This window comes from Leguminivora glycinivorella, chromosome 4, assembly GCF_023078275.1.
Source record: "Leguminivora glycinivorella isolate SPB_JAAS2020 chromosome 4, LegGlyc_1.1, whole genome shotgun sequence".
Lineage (NCBI taxonomy): Eukaryota > Metazoa > Arthropoda > Insecta > Lepidoptera > Tortricidae > Leguminivora > Leguminivora glycinivorella.
The window spans coordinates 16,547,910-16,568,734 of record NC_062974.1 but is presented as its reverse complement, the minus strand read 5'-3'; the positions used below and the strand labels follow the sequence as shown (position 1 = coordinate 16,568,734).

Here is a 20,825-nt window from a genome sequence, read left to right as displayed (position 1 = left end):
TATCTCTCAGTTTGTAGCCATGGAGGCTTTCAGGATGTTACCTGCGAGATCGGACGTGATTGTAAATGGAGGTAGGAATGTTGGCAAAATGACACTTTACGATTGCCTAAGCCGTCAAACCATACCGGAAAACAGGCCTAAGTTCATGCTTGCTCACTAAAATATGTGTTAAAAATGGTCCCAATTTGGCATTTAAGCATGGGATCTATGGAGCTAATTATATTGGGAAATTTCCAAGTCTTATCTAGTATATTTTCTTAGGTAATATTTCAAATGAGAATAACCTAGCCTAGCTGAGCTAAGTTATAAAAAAGCCAACACTTTGGATCCTGGAACACCGACTGTTCTTCGTGGTTTTCACGCCTTTACGTCTGACACCACTTCTTTTTTCAATACAATAGGAAAAAATCATGTTCTAAAACATTGTTTGCACACCCTGAAGTATACCAGCTTTGAAATAACATCGCAGTAACTACAAAGTCTTCCTGGAGGAATAATCGCCATGCTTGATAAGTTCACCTGAACTTGGTGAGCAAGAAACTGTTTACCACCAAAAATAAATTAGTAACCAACATCGGCAGCATTTGCGCTCCGTGTCGTATAACAACGCCCCATATTCTGGATATTACTTATGTGCCTATGCCATCATCCTGGGGTTGGAAACGTACAATGATAGTTGCGTACTGCAGTGGTCTGAAAACAGAGAGATATGGTATGAATGGGTATACTTGGACAATTGCGGTTGTGAAAAAGGCTGCGAAACAACACGCTGTACGTGTTGTGGGTCTACCCTGCGCAATGCAAATAATGCAATAAAAAATTTGCAAAGGCAGCTGCCAAAATAAAAAGTATTTTGCAATAATGATATTATAAATTATTATTTATTCATTATTTCCTTGTATTTTGATATTATTTTGTATGACTCTTTTATCTTTCAGTATATCCTAGACGAGAAGCAAAAAATAAGTTTTGTATTAATATATGTTTCCGTAGCAGCCCCCTACAGAAGTTGTCGGAGATTGTCTCTAGCCTTGAAAAGGAGAAGTGATACAAATGTTATGTGTACCTATTTAAGTTCTTTTACGTATTAAAATAAAAATTATGAACATCAAAATTTACGGGGGTTATCTAAATATACCTAAACTCGGAATAAAAAACTAATAATGTATAGAAATACTATAAACATTGATTCCGAAGTAAGTTGTGACCAAAATAAATAATCAGTCTTTCGTGTATAGCGGTACCAAACGATGCGATGCATCACATCAAGTGCAAAGACGTCTTTCAAAACCAAGCGCGCGGTTTTGAAAGACATTTGCAATGCGTATAGTTCAAAAAGTACTGAACGGATTTTAATGTTTTTTGTTTTATTTTGCAGATGATATTATCAGATTTTATTTCAATAAATAAAAATGTGACCATATCGTAAAAAAACTATTTGTAAATTTTGTGAGAATAAAAAAAAATGAAAATTTCGTATTTTTGTTATTATTCGGCCCCCATCTTGAATTTTTTTAAATTATTTTAATTTTTATATGAATAAATGTTTTAATACAAGCTGATAGCCACCTCAACCATTAAAATAGGTGCAGCCGTTATGATGCCATAATTTTTACATCACGTGCAAAAACTTCTTTCAAATCCGCGCGCTCCATTTGAAATGGGTATAGTTCAAAAACTATTCAACGGATTTTCATGATTTTTGTTTTATTATGTAGATGATATTATAAGGTTTAATTTAAATATATATAAATATGGCCATATCATAGAAAATTTATTGGTAAATTTCACGAGAATGAAAAAGATAGTTTGAAAATTTCATATTTTTCTTATTATTCGGCCGCCATCTTAATTTTTTTCATGATTTTTATTTTTTATATTAATAAACGTTTCAATACGAACTGATAGACACCCCAACCATCAAAATCGGTGCAGCCGTTATGAATCTATAAATTTTTAAAAATATGTGGCCGCCATTTTGGAAAATGTCCGCCATCTTGGATTCTAGTGGATGAAAATCGTGTTTCCTCGGATGAAATCATTTGTATTGGTTCCTAGTATCACTGTGCAAAGTGGCTTGCTTTCTGCATAAAGTGCAGCTTTTGACCATAATTTCGCCGTAAGCCCTATGACTATTTAGGGGAAAATCCGTTGAGAAAACAGCTGATAAAATGCGTGTATGTGCTATTTACCGTATTTGTGTATGTACCGTATTTGTGTGTGTAAAATAATAAATACGATAAAATATCATTCTACCAGTTAATTTCTCAAACTAAACAAACGCACTGCTTATAGTTTTTTTGTTGTAAATTGTATAGTTTGTTCAAGTTTTACCATATTAGTAAAACATTGAGTGTAAAATTGCAATAGAAAATCTTAATTAATATTTGACCGCACGTGTTTCAGGTAATGTAGGTAAAAGTTTCAATTTGCGCTTCAAATTGCCACCTTATTCCAGAACGTAAACCAATCAGCAGAGTAAATGCCATTACCGTATAGTTAATGGCATTAATCATATTTGAACAATTAATTAGTTCGCAGTAATGCGGTATAAAAATGAGATTAATAAAATTAACAAGTGGACATTGTAATGAGAGCAGACTTTAAAGACAGGATCCACTTAAGATAGAAACGGTCTTCTTGGAAAGGAAGGGTAAATTATATTTTTTGTACAACTAATTACAATGTTTTTTTCTAAAATAAGACCTGAAGTTATTTTAATGAAAATCTCGTATTTAAAAGAAAAAGTGTCAAAAGGAAAATTTTAACTTGTTGAAGAACATCTACTCTGAGAAACAAGTCGATATTAAAATTGTATTATTTCAAGTGGACTCTATATTTTTTTTTTTTCATAATTAATTTAATAACCTTAGTAAATTACATTTACATACTTCGGTTAAAGCCATCTAAACTAAAATATAAAACTCTTGCAATTTTTCCCAATTATGGAATGGAAATAGCTCAAAACGAAAAAATGTAAAATTTCTTTAGGTAATACTTTATGATTCATAAAACGGCGTTTATTTCTCTCATTCTGAGACTGATTAACAATAAAATAGTACTTTTCTTTGGGCGTAACCAGGCTTGCAAGTAATGATATATTAAGTTTGAATTTACGAGTGCGTCGGGGTAGATTCTTAAGAAAATTGACCTATTGTGGGGAGTGAGACAATGCGAGTTAGTTCCGGATGAGAGGACGTGGCGTTTATGACGCTCTGTGGAGACAATGCTTTTGATCATCTAGCAAATCTATTTAATACTGATTTTAAAATTACAATATCCCTATAGTTTTACAAAATACATTTTAACACAACTATGCAACGCGTGTGTATATAGTCCTCCACATCGATTTCGATGACGGCGACCTGAGCAATCAAAGTTGTTTTCTCATATGAGCTCTTATATGGCTGGCCAGGCCAAATTTACTTTTAAAGACTCGGTCACAATTATGGCAGTATAATTGACCGGTCGTGTTGTACGTATACACGTAGGAGGGCTTAGGTCTTTCCTTGCGTAATTGGCGTTGGAAGTCTAACGCGTGTGTAATAGGTATTTGAATTGCGAGTATTAACTATAAAAATATCTCCTCATAATATAAAACTACAGTTAAGTAGACGGCAGCAAATAAATTATCTTAATTTATAAACATTATTAAAATATGTATTAATTTCTTGGTAGCTAGGTACATTACATCCCCATTTCACATTCATACGTAAGTTTTGATACCTTGTAATAAATATCAGTGGGTGTCATATATTTTTATCTGCTGATCTAAATATCAATATCTACTCCTAATCGACAACGTGTTTCCGGTATCACTCAAAACCTCAGACACCCCAACTGATTTTTATTTTTTTAAACTCATCTAGAGTATTCATCTTTTAATCTGATCGTTACTTTTTTTTTATTGAATTTTTAATTTTCTGTACAGCTCTACTTGACTTTTAGCTCTACACTCAATAAAATAATTGCTAACTACCATCATAAACCATAAGACTATTTATTTGTGTACGTTACTGCAACGACATAAGGTTTACCAATAGACAGCTAAGATGTCACTGTAAAACACTTTAAAGCTTTGTCACAGTAAACTTCAAATTGGACAGGTAATCGCAGTAAGCAAATTTAAACCCAATATTCAAAATGACAAGGTTGTAATTAGGTACGAGTTCAATTTATTATGACTTATGATAAACATTAAGATTAAACTGACAAACAATGTCAAACTAGTAGCGGAAAAAATAATCGTCCAAGTAACCAGCCAGTATTAATACCCCTAAATACTGAAAAAGGTAAACAACCTCTAGCAATGCGATATACACAATGTTGTATTACGAGTACAATAGAATGGGCACGTAAAAAATAACTAATAATACTAATTTAAATAAAAATATTACCTCCATCAAGATATAGCTCAATCGATTCTACTGTCGATTCTGAACAAACTGTTTTCAGGTTTTTAGTGTTAAGTGAAACACGGTGTATATACTGTATATTATACTTTTGAAAAATATAGCCATAATAAAAACAGGTATTGAAATATGCTCTCCTAATTTAGCCTATACACGTTTGAGACAGGAACTCATACCAAAAATGTAGCGCAGCACTACTGCAGCCCAAGTTGGACGTAACGAGGCGGTCCAAATGTAACCGACAAGTTTCAACGCCAGCAAACATTCCCTAACTAAGTCAAGCTTTTGATTCCTCCTAGTTCCCGTTTCCGTAAGTCAATGAACTTACTGATTTGACTTCTGAACTCCGTTTGTGTGTTCATCTGTATATTTCAAATCAATCGTATTGAGGAATATTGATCTGTCAAAATATCAGACGGGTTTTTAATATAAAACGATGGGTGACCGATATTGTACTCAATGCATCTATGATTCTCAGTGTATACTTATTAAACATTTCACCTTCTCTGTGGAGGTGACAAACTGCTACTGTAAATGTATTAAAATATGTCATTACCTACATTGCTATACTTGATAAGTGGGCTTATATTTATATAACTTCAGCAGTCCGCAATGAAACTAAAATCGCATGAAAGGTAACGTGCCGTCTGAATAAATTTTTACCATTTTTTTTTACTTTTGTACATTTTATTATGTAAATACCAATTCTACATTCCAGTAAAACATCAAAGACGCTTTCATTACATAGACAAAAAATAAAACCTTCCAAACATTTTTAGTTGGAGAGATCTAAATGATATTTATACACCTTTTATGAATACGGGAGTATTCAGGCGCGAAATGTTCCTTTGTTTAACTGATGAGACCATATTTTATTCATATTGCTATGTATGAGGTGAGAGGGTTTCTCCGGCTCCTATTGCATGAAATCAGTGGCTTCTTGTAAGGAAAAAGGAGGCTTGTAACAAACTGAAGCGTATAATCTTTGGTATATAACAACAGACGAATACTTTTTACATACAGTCCGGCCACGATGTCTGCAAAGATTTTAATAGCCCCGCCTATGCAAGGGTTAATTAAGTAAACGTCTTAATTTTATCAAATTTTGACGTTTAAAATAACCTGCAGTGGCGAGGCAGATTATATCTTGGATTATAATTGTACGTAAATAGAAATGTACTTTAAGTAGTTAAAATATTAGGTAGCAGCTTAAAAACAGCATAAATAAAATTAGAACATATACGAGGACATATGATGTAAATAAACTTCTGTACAGGTATATTTTAACTAATGAGTGTGATGCTTTCAATGTGTGAATTATGCGGGAACTAGCAACAAGGAAATATTAGCCTCATTTTTGTACGAAAACTTTCATTTTGTTCATATCTTTGCCTTTGGCTAGTCTGTGGTCAAGAGTAAGCCCATTCATAATATCTTTGTTTACGATATTTATGAAAGACTTTGAAAATGTTGCACCACCGTTTTCGCAAATTAAACACACAGAGATACTTAAACAAGTACAATTATGGAAAACGACTTGCTTATGCAAAAATATGTATAATCTAAAACAAGTGTGAGTGAAAAAATACTGGTAAGAATGTTAATAAAACTACATTTATGCCAAATGTACATTTGAATTTGCCTCTCAATGCGTATATTTGAAATATGACTTCAATAAATTGGGATCCAGAATATGGTTTCTAAATGACTTCCTTCATAAAGAAAATTTCAATACCCGAACCGGTCACGAAACCAGCGCCTCATAACTCGACTCGTTGCCAGGAAACCTGCATCAATAACATTGAAAAATATATCTCGCCACATGCAAATGTAACTTAGGAATCATAATAAAAGTCACCGCAATGTCCTCAGTGAAAAATCCATTAACACTTATTCGCGCGTAAAATAAACCAAAGTAAGTTGCGTAATAAAATAACACGTTCCCTCCGCCATCCTCTCATAACAGGGGCTTTATTCGCGATGCGAAAACAGACGTGTTGATTTTCCGTTGTTGTTAAAAAATCTGTGACTTTAACAATGTAACAGTATTGCTACAACCGACGGTCAAAATATAACAGCTTTTCACAGATAAGCGTTAATCGAACAAAACTAAACCGGCAGTTTTTCGAAAAAATATTCAAAAACATTTTTTTCTAAAATAGGTAAATTTAATGTTTTTCCTACTCAGAATCACGAGCCCTTTCGATCCTACTAGGTAAAAAAGCGTGCCAAATTATGTACAGGTTACAAAATATAAAAAATAAAAATAAAATTGGAACCATTTTTCTGTCTCTTTTTTTTGTCCTAGATCGAAAGGGCTCGTGATTCTGAGTAGGAAAAACATAATTAAAATGTATCTACCTTAGAAAAATATTTTTGGTGATTGTTTTCGCGAAAATGCCCAAACTGTAGGTATTGGAGCATTCCATGGACAGTCCCGTACAAACGCATTTTATATTTCGTGTAATTCGATTTTTTTATATGGTGTCTAAAGTACATGATCATGGAATCAAGACTTGATAAAATAAACATGTGATACTGATAATATCCACGTATGACGAAATTCGACAGTTATGCACGTGGAACAAAGCCCCAGCGTATGTCGGAGAATCTGGCCGCGTAACGTACCAACGCCAAATCACGGCATTACGTATTCAAGAAGAATGACAATATCAGTGCGCTGCATTTGTTAGAAGCCAGGAGTTGGAAATTGAAAAAAAAAGCAAAAAGTGAAATATTTGAAGATCCTTTGGCTGTAACAAATAAAGGTACTAACTACTTTCATTGCGAATCCGGAAAGCAAGACCACATCCTTGGCTATTTTATTGTATTCTCTTTGTTTAGTCCGTTTAACTTTGTTCGTTGTTTCAACGAAATAACTACGTTCAATAAAGAAGAAACCTATCTGCCAACATATCAATACTAACTAACTAGTTCTGTGAGATGCAGAGCTTAGAAAATGTAAAAGTGATTGGTTATATGACGGTGTAATTAAACATGAGTCTGTTACACCAATACCTATCCGCATTTGGAAAAATTAGGTACAAGCTGGATTCACTTCTCAAAAAATATCTTAGAAGGTCACAAGGCTCCACGATAATCGGTTGAGAACTTTTAGAGGAAAACCTCCCGTACATATTAAAGCAAACCAAAATTACCGTAAAACTAAGCTAACAGTGTTTTAATATGTAAATATGAATGTGAAACATTCCAGTAAAACATTAACGGCGCTTTCATTACATAGACAAAAAATAAAACCTTCGAATGCTTCGGTCACTAAAATATAGGTGTGGTAGTTTTATTGCTATATTTCTGGAATTACTTTTTTTTTTACACCATGTCGGTGGCAAACAGGTATACGGCCCGCCTGGTGGAAAGCGGTCACCGCAACCTATGGACGTCTGCAACTCAAGGGGTGACACATGCGCGTTGCCGACCCATTAGAAACTTGTACACTTCTTTACTTCATTATATTTCCACAAACACATGAAACGATTGCCCCCAACTTTTTTCCGTTGAAACCATGCTATATGAGTGAATATTTAAATAAAAAATACTCCATATTTAGTTCGCTGTGCAGCGCCGCCGGCGGTTTCGCAAACTTCCCTAGGCGGCAGTTGTCGCCAGAAATTTACGGGTTAATTTACAATGGGAACGGGTTCTGAGCTTCTGAACATTTTTGAGTTGCACATTATATTCCGCACTCATCTGTGTTTGCCCCAGTTAGCTCTGACGTAGTGTTTGTAATGAGTCTAATTAAAAAAATAAAGGAAATCTCCTGTATGCACGTGTGTTATGACCGTCTTCTGCTGTTATGTACATACATAATATGATTAATTATGTTATATTAAGGCCTAGTAGGTACTGACATAGTACTCAAAAGCTTATCGCTCTAGCAAGCTAGCTTATAGGATCGTGACAGGTGGCGTACTAGAAGAGAGTCCTATACTAAGAATAAACGTGATTTATTTTGCCATTATAATAATGGTCGGCCTAGCTAAGTTGACAATCAATTACGCCACTACAAAGAAACGCTTTGTATCTCTTTTATCACTTTTCTAGAAACAGTGACAGTTGTGTGTCATTCTCTACGGAGCGATAACGATTGAAATGTTGGCTACACGACGTAGGGTAAGCTGATTTGGTGTCTGTAAGCCATAAGCTGGTTATTATCGTCCAATTTCAATATGGACGCATTAAAATCCAAAGACTCCAGGAGAACCCTATTATCTCATGTGAAAACAGCTTTTCTGCGAAACATTCCTGTATTTTTCATAAACAACTTTTGTGAATGTTAGGATTAGGTAATACGCCTTCGGCTGAGCGAGTTCACTACTCTTTGTTTTGTAATAAACATAGCAAAAGTCTTTCCTATGGCCGAAAGCCAACCCAAGGGAAACAAAAAATAGGAAGTATGAAGCGAGTAGTCCAGCGCTCAGTCAAGCAACAAGCATTAATTATTAAAGTGCATTAGGGTCCCAACTTGTCTGGCCGTGATACGCGTGTGTATTATGGCCCGTCGATCAAACCTTTGTTCGCAGCGAACTCGCGAAGTGACTAGCGCTTTCCCGGCCATTCCGAAAACCAACCCGAAAGAGCGAACACCGCCGGATCGTCATTTTCATTTGTCATCAATCTATGTTAGGGCCGCTGACATGTAAGTGTTAATTAAGCAGGCCTCACTCGAGCGTAATTAAGAGTGTTACAGTGTTATTTTAGACATTAATTGAGATGAAATTTCTTGTTATAATGAAACGGGTGGGGGCGAGGCCCGAGGTAGGCAATTTTGCTCGAAGGTCATCGAGCACGAAAGTCAAAGCACGCTTAAGAGTAAACAACTTCAAACGGAGATTCTATATAAAAAGCGTGCCTGGTGTTATCGTTTCCTTGTAAAGTTTCTGGATAAGAAATTTATGTTTTCTAAAAGAGATACTGATATTGCGTTAGAAATTTCTTCCAACGTTGTTAAAGGATTTATATTTTATGAGACGTGAAATATTTGCAATGTACGAGTATTTTGCTAGAATGCGTTTAGTATTTGGTGAGAGCTGGTCGCTTTATCATTTGCGGGCACCAAACAGTTGGGGCTTATGCGGCTCGGTGGCGGCAACACACTGCGGAAGGATTGTTTTGGCGACTAAAAGCGGGAGGAAAACGTCGGCGGTTTACTCTTGTTTGAAAAATAACAGTTTTCTCACAGAGATAAATAGTAAACGACCCCGCTGAGACATTTCTGAAATGAATCGTTAACTGGTTTCGGTTGTGCACGGAATCCGAAAACGAAATATAGTAAGGATAAAGTTACTATTAGTTAAATCTACGATGAAAACAGTTTGTTACACTCTAAAAAAAATTTGGTTGTTCCTATCAATATTTTGATAGTCGTAGTCAAGCATCTTGATTCCATACGAGCCTGATAAGATCTTAGACAAATCAAATAAGGTAATTTTGATTGCTCTTACTTTTGCAACGTAACTGAATCGATTAGAATCTTGTTCAATAATTCCATGAAAAATAATTATGCTAACTAAATTACCTTAGTAAGTTCAACTAAGGATTGAATCAACCTATGTTACATAGTTATGCCAAACAAGTTAATAATTGATTCAAGGTGTACAATGGTTAGGAATAACAAAATACCTAAGTAATTAGTTCAATCATACATTCCCTTGTTGTTTTTAGTAATCAGCTTTATTTGAATTATATAAGATCGTAATTGTAGTGATTAACTTAACGTCAACTAAGAGAAAACTGCTCTTAGTTGGTCTTCATTTTTTAGAGTGTAGCAGCTGTTTAAAATATTAAATTTATGGCATAATTTTTTCGGACTCCATACATATCAGAGGTTTTTCTAACGGGTTTCCGAACAGACTTTAACGCGAATGGCAGGTATAATGATGACTTATTCTCATAAATAGACCTTTGTTACCTATTCATAATCAAGTAATATTCATTCAGTTGTGAAAGTTTAATAAATCTCAAGAACTAATGTAATATAACTCAATGTCACGTACCATATCTACGTTGCATTTACGACGTAGCACTTGACTGTTGTAGCAATTAAGACGCATCATGCATTTTGCATGTGCAGCTATTTTGGGGCCTCTATTCTGCCACAAGCAATTCGATTAGTTGAGACCCAACCCCAGGGCACGTAGCCAAATGCACAAACGCTTGCGATAATATCGTTATCGTAGCTAGCTATCTCTATCTAGACTGCGTTTCGAACGGCATCTATCGTCAACGATTGTCACTTCGGCTAGGCCGGCAGATATCGAGTTATGTGTCAGGCAGATGACAATCAAACCGATTTACAGTGAATCGGTTTATAAGTACGGTTTTCAGAGCATGTTCGTGAATTCTGCTATGAATAGTGTACACAATAATGTCATATAATATCATGTGTTAACATAATATGATAAAATTTTCGTGCGTATAATAGACGGACAGATACAAAAGTGATACCTAAACTTGTTCTTTTTCAAACATCAAGTACAATTTGCGATTGATTAAGTTTTTGCACGACAGCGTCCCATTTGTCTCCCAGCCTTAACGACTTTGTCTTTTCTACAGATGAAATGGTGATATCTTCGAATAAGTACGAAGTGGTGAACACGGCTTTGAGCTCATTCGAGAGTCGCATGGCGTTGACGGTGCGGCGGCTGACAGCGGCCGACGTCGGCGGTTACCGCTGCGTGGCCAAAAACTCTTTAGGAGAGGTCGACAGTGTCATTAGGCTTTATGGTAAATAAGTAAAAAGTAGTGAAATCAGTGCTCAGCTCATTAGAGAGCCAAACGGCGTTCACGGTGCTGCAGCTGACTGTGGCTCAAGAACTCACTGAGGGAAGTCGACTCGAATAAGTACGAAATGGTGAACAGAGCTCATTCGAGATTCGCATGGCGTTGACAGTGCCGTGCTGCCGCGGCTGACATGGGTCGACATTGGCGATTACCGCTGCAAAGCCAAGAACTGTTTAGGAGTGGTCAACAGCGTCATCAGATTTTATGATAAATAAGTAACTTCGCTTGGCTCGTCTTGGCGAGGGGACCATCTAGGGGATAATGAAAGCCTAAATTAATTTCATGTAGATAATAAAATCTGCTATAGTCTTACTCTACAGAACTGTTATGTGTAGTTGATAACTGGACAATGTTTCAGCTGTTCAATTTGTCTCAAATCTCAAATAATGTTCTCCTTAGCTCCAATCGAATCTTCTCTTCATAATAAGATGTAGTTGATACGGTAGCCCACTATAACAGCTATCCACGTACAAAACGAGTTAAAATTAGAAGGATCTTGCAAAAAATAAACTAATCAAATAATTAATGACTTCCATATTATCCAAGAGTGGAATAAGATAACATCTTTGATATTATGAAACGGTCTTATTTCGATTACAGGAAAAAAATGCCACTGTAAACAAATTGTGGTTTATGTATTCGCATCACTGACTATTATACAGCGCGTAAACCTAATAAGGGCGATAAATGAAACCAGGCATATAATTCAATATTGTTATCATTAATTAAGAGGTGTTTTTGAGTTACTTTAAATTTTCACCCCATAATGAATTTTTGAAAAATTTCCCAGCAGCAATGTACTGTAACCGTGGTTGCGATGACAATCAATGACAACTGTCAACGAGCGGTTAACGCGAGTGTGTTTGCATTACGTTGCGGGCCGAATTATTTTGTATGGATAAAAAAATATTTCAATTTTAATTAAACGTTATCTAATTCCATTTTTTATGTCCTATACTCACCACCGTTAAGAGGTTCGCCCGTATTAGGTTTACACCCTGTATATGTTGTATAATTTCCTTGTTTGCTCTTTTTCAAAGTTATTATTAGTTTTTTACTTACTTCATCGCATTTTACAGAAATACCTGGACCAACCGCCCGCAACACAAGTCCCGCGACAAGCAAAGAAGAATACAAATACTCGACGCCCATAGAAGGCCCGGACGACCAAGGATCTGCGGACAGATCTGACGATGACGAAGATAAGGAACCCTACTACGCCACAGAACGAGCCAACAACATTCGACCCGTTCTAGAAAACACCACAAAGAATCGTTCTTTTGTTTTTACTCCTTCGGTAAAACAAAAACTTAGCAACAAAGTTAGTAAAATATTAAACCAATTAGAAATAGAAGACTCGGATTTCGAGCTCAATAGCAGCAGTAATTTAAATCAAATTATTTCAGTAACCTGTACTTTCATAGCCGTAGCTATTAGTTTATTACTCGTACATGGGTAGACATTATATTTGTGCTGTAATAATTATACTGATATGTACCTACAAATCAATGATCTCTAGTATTTGGTAATATTGTATTATTTTATGGACAGAGTATGTTTTAGACTTTATTTTTGGAAGCCAGCGCTGTAGCGAATTTTAGTAAAAAATACGTTTGACGTAAGTTTTTAGTTTAGTATTTGAATCCATAGCAGGTTTTCCGTGTTTTACCAAGAAAAATATTGTAGTATGAAATATTTTTGATATTTTGGCCAAACATGGAAAAACATCACATATATGCAGGTAAGTTAGTTATAAATCAACTATAAAAATAGAAAATACATAGTGTGAATAAAAAGAAATGCAATTAAATTAAAATTTTAGTTACAATAAAATACAAACTTTTGGATAATGCATACGCTACTTTTAATTTTGACTCAATGAACCATGAAAATACTATAATATTACCAATATTCCTATTCCACAAGATTGAAATTAAGTAATAATCTAAATATTTTATTGATATCGTAGATAGGAATCAACTTTAAAATACGTACCTTATCTCAACTAGTAAGAGTCATACTGTATGGCAAATATTTTAAAAGTTAAATCGTATTGTATCCGTAATTATTATATCCGTAAGACTACATTATTCTATTTATATAAAATTAGAAAAATAAATGAAATTATACATCTACTCAAACTCCTATTAAATAGAGTCAAATACCTAAAATAATTCATAACAATGATAACATGACATTTGATATGTATATTTAACTAGTAATCGTTTTTATTAGCTGGTTACTTTTGTAGAATGTATTATTTAAAATGTTTGTTAAAGAATAAAAATAAATTAGTCATAGTTCATTTGTGCGATATAAAAAGTTTAAATGTATTTCAATTTGTTTTCAACAAAATAACAAATCTTCAAGCAATTAGACAGAATTTTGCTAACAATTGATCTTTACAAGTAGTGTATTTATCTGAAATGTGAATATTATGTGAGCGAGAATTGTTGTACAGTCAACACAGCTGTGAATACAGACAAAATGCCAAAAATTACGAACGTAAGTATTTTTATTACGTGTTAATAAATACGAACTTTATTGCGTGTACATTAAGGTGGGTATACATATTTTTGGCACTTTGCAAGCATTCAGGGCAAGGATGATTTATAAAGAATTGACACTCTTCATATTCAGAATCGTACCTACATTTGTTAGCGCCACCTATTAAATGCTATCATAACTACACTGATGAGGCCTACAAATTTATTTTTTCAAAATGGGCATTCAAGTGATACCATGATATTAAAATAAAGAAAAAAATAAATTCAAAACAGGCAAAAATATTGATGAAAATATGATTTTTGCAACTTCCAGACTGCGAAACAGCACCATCTAGTTTTATACATAAATTGTGGTCAATTTAGGGGTACCTACACTTTTTTGTATGACTATGTCAGTCCCGTTATACATATATCGTCCTTGATTCAGGGCATATAAATTGTTATTGATAAAATAATTATGTTTTGATACCATTAAACCTATATTTTTTAGTTTATCCTACCTACAATTACCAAAGAAATTGAAGTATGCATTTTGCTTTGCAATTTAATACATCTGGTAACGCAGCGAGTGTAATGGGCACCTTTGCATGTTACCCAACTTTTATTTGTAGGCTAATTTGTACCTATTTCATTATATTAAATAAAAATAATTGAATACACACGTGGATGTAAGTAGGTACCTATCTTAAAATCAATTATGTAATTTGGGTATAAAAAGCGCGTAGGAACGAAGTAATCCTTAATAAATTTACTACAAATCATTCATTAACACTTTGGTTCTAGCACTTATAGTTTACGCGTGATCCGTCACGAAAGTTGGTCCTTTGCTGCAATCTTCTTTAGTGAATGTTAAGTTTTCGCCCAAAATGCATACGAAATCGTCGAAATTTGTTTGATATAACTAAAATATTGTAACTCATGACTAAAATAAAATTAAGGGGGAAAAATCACTACCATGGGTGGAATTTCCAATATGTCTTGGAATTCCAGTAACTATTTAAGACGTAATATTTTCACGGTAGTAGTCGCTAGGAGTACCATTGATCTATATAGGTATAGTGTATCTATGACTGGGGATGAGCTTTTGGTAGCTGTTGGTAGAGCCCTGGAGTATCAATCCAGTAGCCGTGAGTTCAAGTCCCACCCATGGTAGTGATTTTTCCCCCTGAAATTCATTTTCAGTTTATAATATTTTAGTAATATCAAACAGATTTATAATCATGTGCAATCTTATACATTTCCGTGTATTAGGTAATATAATATGTAAAATGAGAACTTAACAGCTTTGTTTAATTTCTTGTGTCTATAATATATTTGGCCTAAATTATATTTTTATAAGTTCTTGGCCTAGTTTGTGATATATAACGTATAAAATGATACATATACATTTCTTACATACGTAAATATGTTTAAATAAATTATAACAGGTTAAACACCTTTTTATTTACTCTATACAATATTGCCTTATAAAAATGTATAGGTATGTACCGAAGTATAGTTTTCGTTTGGCTAGTCTGTAGCCAAGAGTAAGCACATATTTATAATTAAAAAAAAAATAGTTTTCTGTAACTGAAGCAAGAAATAAAACTGTGGGCTATTTAACCAACATTTAATCAATGACTCGTGTTTTTATTACCTACACTTTAATTCTAAATTTTTATTGTTGTTGTTAAGGCACTGCTCCCACCGCGAGCTAGTAAACTATGAGCTATCGGCTATAAAAACGAACAAAAGATAAGCACTCCCGCGTAAATAAAAGAGACACGTCGATGTTTATAGTTACTCGCCCAGCAGTGAGCTATCAATATCGCCGTGTCTCTTTTATTTGCACGGGAGTGCTTAATTGCTTATTTTTTGTTCGTTTTTATAGTCAATAGCTCATAGCTTACTAGCTCGCGGTGGGACCAGTGCCTAAAACGTGACAAGCTTCGCCAGCTTCCAACCACATTATATCTAATCTCAGTATACTTACAAAACATTATAAAAATACTCAGTTAGGCACTACAGAATACCCAGTGGGAAAAGATTTGCCTTCGTACTGTTACGGAATCGTACGAACGTATCATGCTATTTCAGTCAGTCTCAGTACAAGATGTACTGACATTGACTGAACTAGCATGACAAATACAAACGTTTCCGGAAAAATACGAAGGAAACCCTTTTCGCACTACATCTGTAAATACTCATACTCAGCGCAATGAAAATTGGCAATACCCCACAAAAATACGAGTACTTACAAACTCTGCTACTTCACTCCTTCAAATCAAAGGAAAATTGGTGTGAAGTGTGACTCGAGGAAAGTCAACTAGGTAACAAGTGAAGTTTCAAACCCAGCCACGCTTGCGGTTTGGTCACAGATCACTTGTAATGTGTCACGTGTGATCAATAGATGGAACGCAATATTAAGATCAAGTTGACTGCGTCAGTTGGTGTAAATGCGAAACGCAGCTTAGTATACTTAACTATAAAAGCCTATGTTACACCAAGTTATGCGCGTTTTCTTTAAGTGACTCTATAGAAATACTAGCTTTTGCCCGCGGCTTCGCTCGCATTAAATTCGAAAATTGCGAAATGCTCCTTACAAAGGTCCACTCCCCATTTTAGGGAATTAAGGGTTTAAAAAGAGTCAAAAAGTGCCCTAAGTCACTCTCCAGTTCTTCCACTTAAAAAATCACGTCAATTCCTCGCTCCGTTTTGCCGTGAAAGACGGACAAACAAACAGACACACACACTTTCCCATTTATAATATTAGTATGAATTTTTAGGAAAATTACATAATATAAATTGGCTAAGCAGTGGGCAGTGAGCGTTCGTTTTTCTAATAGCAAACTTCAAAATTCACCAGTCAAATAAATGTCGATTTAAAATGATTAGTGGATTTTGAAGTTTGCAGTCAGAAAGACCTGACGCCGCAGCAGTGTTAATCTCGTCACAACGCGTAGTCTGTAGGGAGTGCTCCTGTTCGTTCCAAGTTGCCGGATTATTCGCAACATCTACACTCATCTTCATTATGCGAGCGAACTTTGCCATTTTCACACGCCTACCCAACCCTACCCTCTGTGGCGTGTTTTGCTGTATGCAAATTAACTACCTAAGTTGCCAGAATAACAGAGTTATTTTTTGTTTTAAATCAATTTCGTTGATTAAGTATTAGTAATAATTTTTACATTTCTTATTTGAGTACAGTGTGACATAAAATATTAAGGAATAAATTAGGGCGTCACATTTTTTGTAACTGTCTTATTTTTAACGTAAAATGCTTACTTAAACTTGTCAGTAATAAAATTCAGCTTACAGTCATGCCAAGCTAAGTTTACATCAATTTTGAGCCTCGCCGGTGCATGTGCTATATGTTGTATCAAATGGCAAACTTCTATGAAATTATGACTTTTTGACTTGACCAAAACAAAGACTACGTCGCCTATACCTTGGTACGAAGCTATGTACGGCCTTCTCACATGCACAAGGACAATGGGCATTGGGCAATAGTATAATAGTTTCTCATGATCTGAACCCGACCATCGGTATACCTAGTGAAACACCATCTCTAAATGTCAGACATTAATGGAATTTGCTGAAACCGTATTCCATACAGACGCTACTAAAAATGTAAAAAAGCATTTTATTACTACAATACAATAAAATATAAACAGCATTGGTCCAGCGGTTAATTAAAACGCGTTTGAATTCCCGGTTGTAAATTTTCCTGTATTCGGTTTTTTACGAACTTTTCGACGAAGCATCCAGTTTTCTGTTTATTTATGAGCTTTGGCTAGCGGCCGACGGACTGCCGGCTTGACCAACAATATTTTCACATTAATGTTTGCTGTTTTTTGCAATACCATTTTAGAAGCGTAAATAAATATACACTGCCCCTGGATGGCCATTGTTTTAGGAGGGCCTATCCAAGAATGTTTATTTAACGACGACCAGGGTACATAGCCGAATGGCAATTGGCATAAACGCTAACGAAACAAAACGAAACGCTCGTAGATATCTATCTCTATCGCTCTTGGGTATTGGCGTGACAGAGCCAGACTACCTTTCGCGGCGTTTCGTTTTCGTTTCGCGTCGCAGAAATGCCATTCGGCTACGACACCAGGCAAGCAAACATGGTCGCGCGATTAATGATATAACATCAGGCCGTATATCGCACTTACAAATAGTGCGAAAAGGACGGCCTGATGTTTTATAGTTTATCGCGCGACCATGCTATCGGTGCAGTTCGAAGCGATCCGCACTACCAATTTATCAGTGTGCACGGTCTCCTGACCAAAACATCCAGCGAGCCAGATTTCGATCGGACGTCCGTGCGATCAAGGCCACGTCCACGACAGACGACAGACGACCGATAGTTTGCACGGTTAAGCCTATATTCATTGTCCAGATCCGCGTCCGCGCAGTTTGATGACAAATACGTAGTACTCTAGTCTATATTTTTGTCTAATGCTTATTGATCATTAATTAACTATTGTACTTATACAATACAAAGCTCGCTGTCGCTCACAGCCGTTCCTAGGCATCTCCCTTTCTTTTTCCACTCCTTTCTATTTAATGCTATACTGGCCAGAATCTCAATAAGCAGTCCAAGTTATCCCGCCATCGCCGACGTGGGCTGCCATCTCTTCGGGTTGACTAGCCTGCCTGAGCTAAACTTCTAGGGATGAGAAGTGAGAACTACACATCGTATTGCAGAAGTGTGTAAGTGTCTTCATGATGGTTCCCTTCGGTAAGGGGCTAAGCTAGCGGTAAATATGAATTTCTCTTAAGAAAAGCCGTAAAACTTGAAAATATTACCGTACAGAAAGTAGACTCGAAAAAAAGGTTGAATTAAGTATCCGGATATAGTATTTTATGCAACAGGCGTTTAAAGAAGGTTAAAAAAGACGAGTGGCGTGGGTAACAATTTGAGGCGAAGCCGAAAATTGTTATTAAGACGCCACGAGTATTTTTGACTCTGTTAAACACCGTTGCATATAATAACTTTTCTACGACCATGCACTTAGTGTTTAATAACTTTCGTGAAATTCACATTGTTTCCTGTATTTTGACGCACATATTTGCACTGTCAGGTCAGCTGCCCAAAGGCTTCCCGCGCACGCGCGCAGTATTGTTATAATAATGCGTTGCCGTAGTTACAGAGCCAAACAATACGTTTTCAGTTTTTTCGACACTGCGCGGAAAGCCATCGGACGCTGGCTTTGGGGAATAGACTTTTATGTAGGGTTTTAAATATCTATTCACGACCCTCTAAATGACGAATAACATTCGGGAGTATAAAAAGAACTAGTAGAAACTTCATAGATATTAAAAAACTGTATGTTCCGTAGAAAGGAGAACACCGTGTCATAATCAGGCTGTTAAGGAAAAAGCCAAAGAAAGATACAACTAAAACTTCTGATGATAGGTATGATCAAGTTAAATCTGATAAATAACGATATTCAGACGTCTAAAGGATCAAATAATAGTAATGATCATATTTATCTAGATATAGATATAGATAGATATAGATGTTTATTGGTAAAATATTCACATTTACACGTCAATTACATACAATGGTTATTTAGAAAATAAAAACACATTTCACATTAGGTATTCTAAGTAATGCTAATACTTATTAATACAAATCATGAAGACACAAATTATCAAGACACAAATCATTAAGACACAATCTAGAGAAATCTAAGTAAGTAGGTATTCTATCAATCGGATAGCCTCTTAAATTCGTACCGCAGATAGTTATCGACTAATCATTCCTAGACAAGTGAGAGAAAACAAAGCACGACACGGCGCAGTAACGAGAAAATAATCAATCTCCCAACTCCACTTCGAAGCAATCAACAGTCTATTATTACGTCCATCCAATCCGATAAGAACCCGATACATCAAAGATGTCCAGCTCCTTATTACTAGCCAATGTCGGCTTCAGATATATTGGACCAGCCATGTTGCTCAAAAATATCTACACGACTGTGCTATGGTTAACCATAGCACAGTCGTGTATCCTGACCAAAAATATATGACTACGCGCCATGTTGCGGAACATCAATACTAATAGTATATGGTATACAGAGTGGGGCCTGTAACAAAGGCGAAGAATTGAACTCTAGGCTATTCTCCTTATACTGATCAACATTTGTTCGGCGACTTTTAAAAATAACTTGTATTTTGATTTTTATCACCCTTGAAAGTTTTTTCTAAGAGGTAATGTATTGCGAATTCTGTTAAGTCTAAAGTGTGACAGACAACGTCAATGACAACAATAATGGCGTACATTGAAGCTAATATTTATTTTGTATGAAAAATTAAAAATTTAAAGACTTCATAATTTTTAAAAGTCACTGAACAAATGTTGATCAGTATAAGGAGAATAGCCTACAGTTCAATTCTTCGCCTTTGTTACAGGCCCAGTCGTATAGTTATTAATATCTGGGCGACTGAGCTTCGCTCGGTTCTATTTTAATATATCACGTCTTTAGATTAAAAAAAAAGACAAAAAACAAAAACTTAATTTCTGGCCGGGATTCGAAACCCTGACACCTACGATCTCAAACAAGTCTGTCAGTAAATAAGAACAAAGAAAACTATATGCATCCTTTTCTTTAGGGTGCTAGAGAAAATGATACCTATAGTTTTCTTTGTTCTTATTTACTGACAGACTTGTTTGACAGAGTATATCTGCGTACATTAGACCGACCTCGTACGACTGAGCTAAGCGGAATCGATGCGCGCGCGGCGAAATTAACGACCATATTTGACGTTTACTAACGCGAAAGAAAAACTCACAAAAACTCGAAAATTCGCTTTTTCCGGGATCTAATGCTACGGCTAGATCGATTTTTCACCCCCGAAAACCCCCACATAACAAATTTCAGCGAAATCGTTAGAGCGGTTTCCGAGACCGTCGGTATATATAAATAAATAAATAAATAAATATACAAGAATTGCTCGTTTAAAAGTATAAGATAAGATAAATGGGAAAGTGTGTGTGTCTGTTTGTTTGTCCGTCTTTCACGGCAAAACGGAGCAACGAATTGTCGTGATTTTTTCAGTGGAGATACTTGAAGGGATGGAGAGTTACATAGGCTACTTTTTGTCTCTTTCT

The 20,825-nt window shown here is 35.4% G+C and overlaps 1 protein-coding gene across 2 annotated transcripts in view; it reads left to right on the top strand.

The window, feature by feature from the left end:
- Positions 1-14,428, top strand: part of LOC125225842 (lachesin-like) — a 36,559-nt gene extending 22,131 nt beyond the window's left edge. Inside the window, exons 8-9 of one of the 2 annotated variants that reach the window (XM_048129703.1) lie at positions 10,986-11,156; positions 12,293-14,428. In XM_048129703.1, the coding sequence (XP_047985660.1) occupies positions 10,986-11,156; positions 12,293-12,672 (551 nt within the window). In that variant the 3' untranslated portion in view covers positions 12,673-14,428. The remainder of the gene's footprint in view (positions 1-10,985; positions 11,157-12,292) is intronic. The other variant, XM_048129704.1, reaches the window with a different exon arrangement.
- Positions 14,429-20,825: the final 6,397 nt, after the last annotated feature.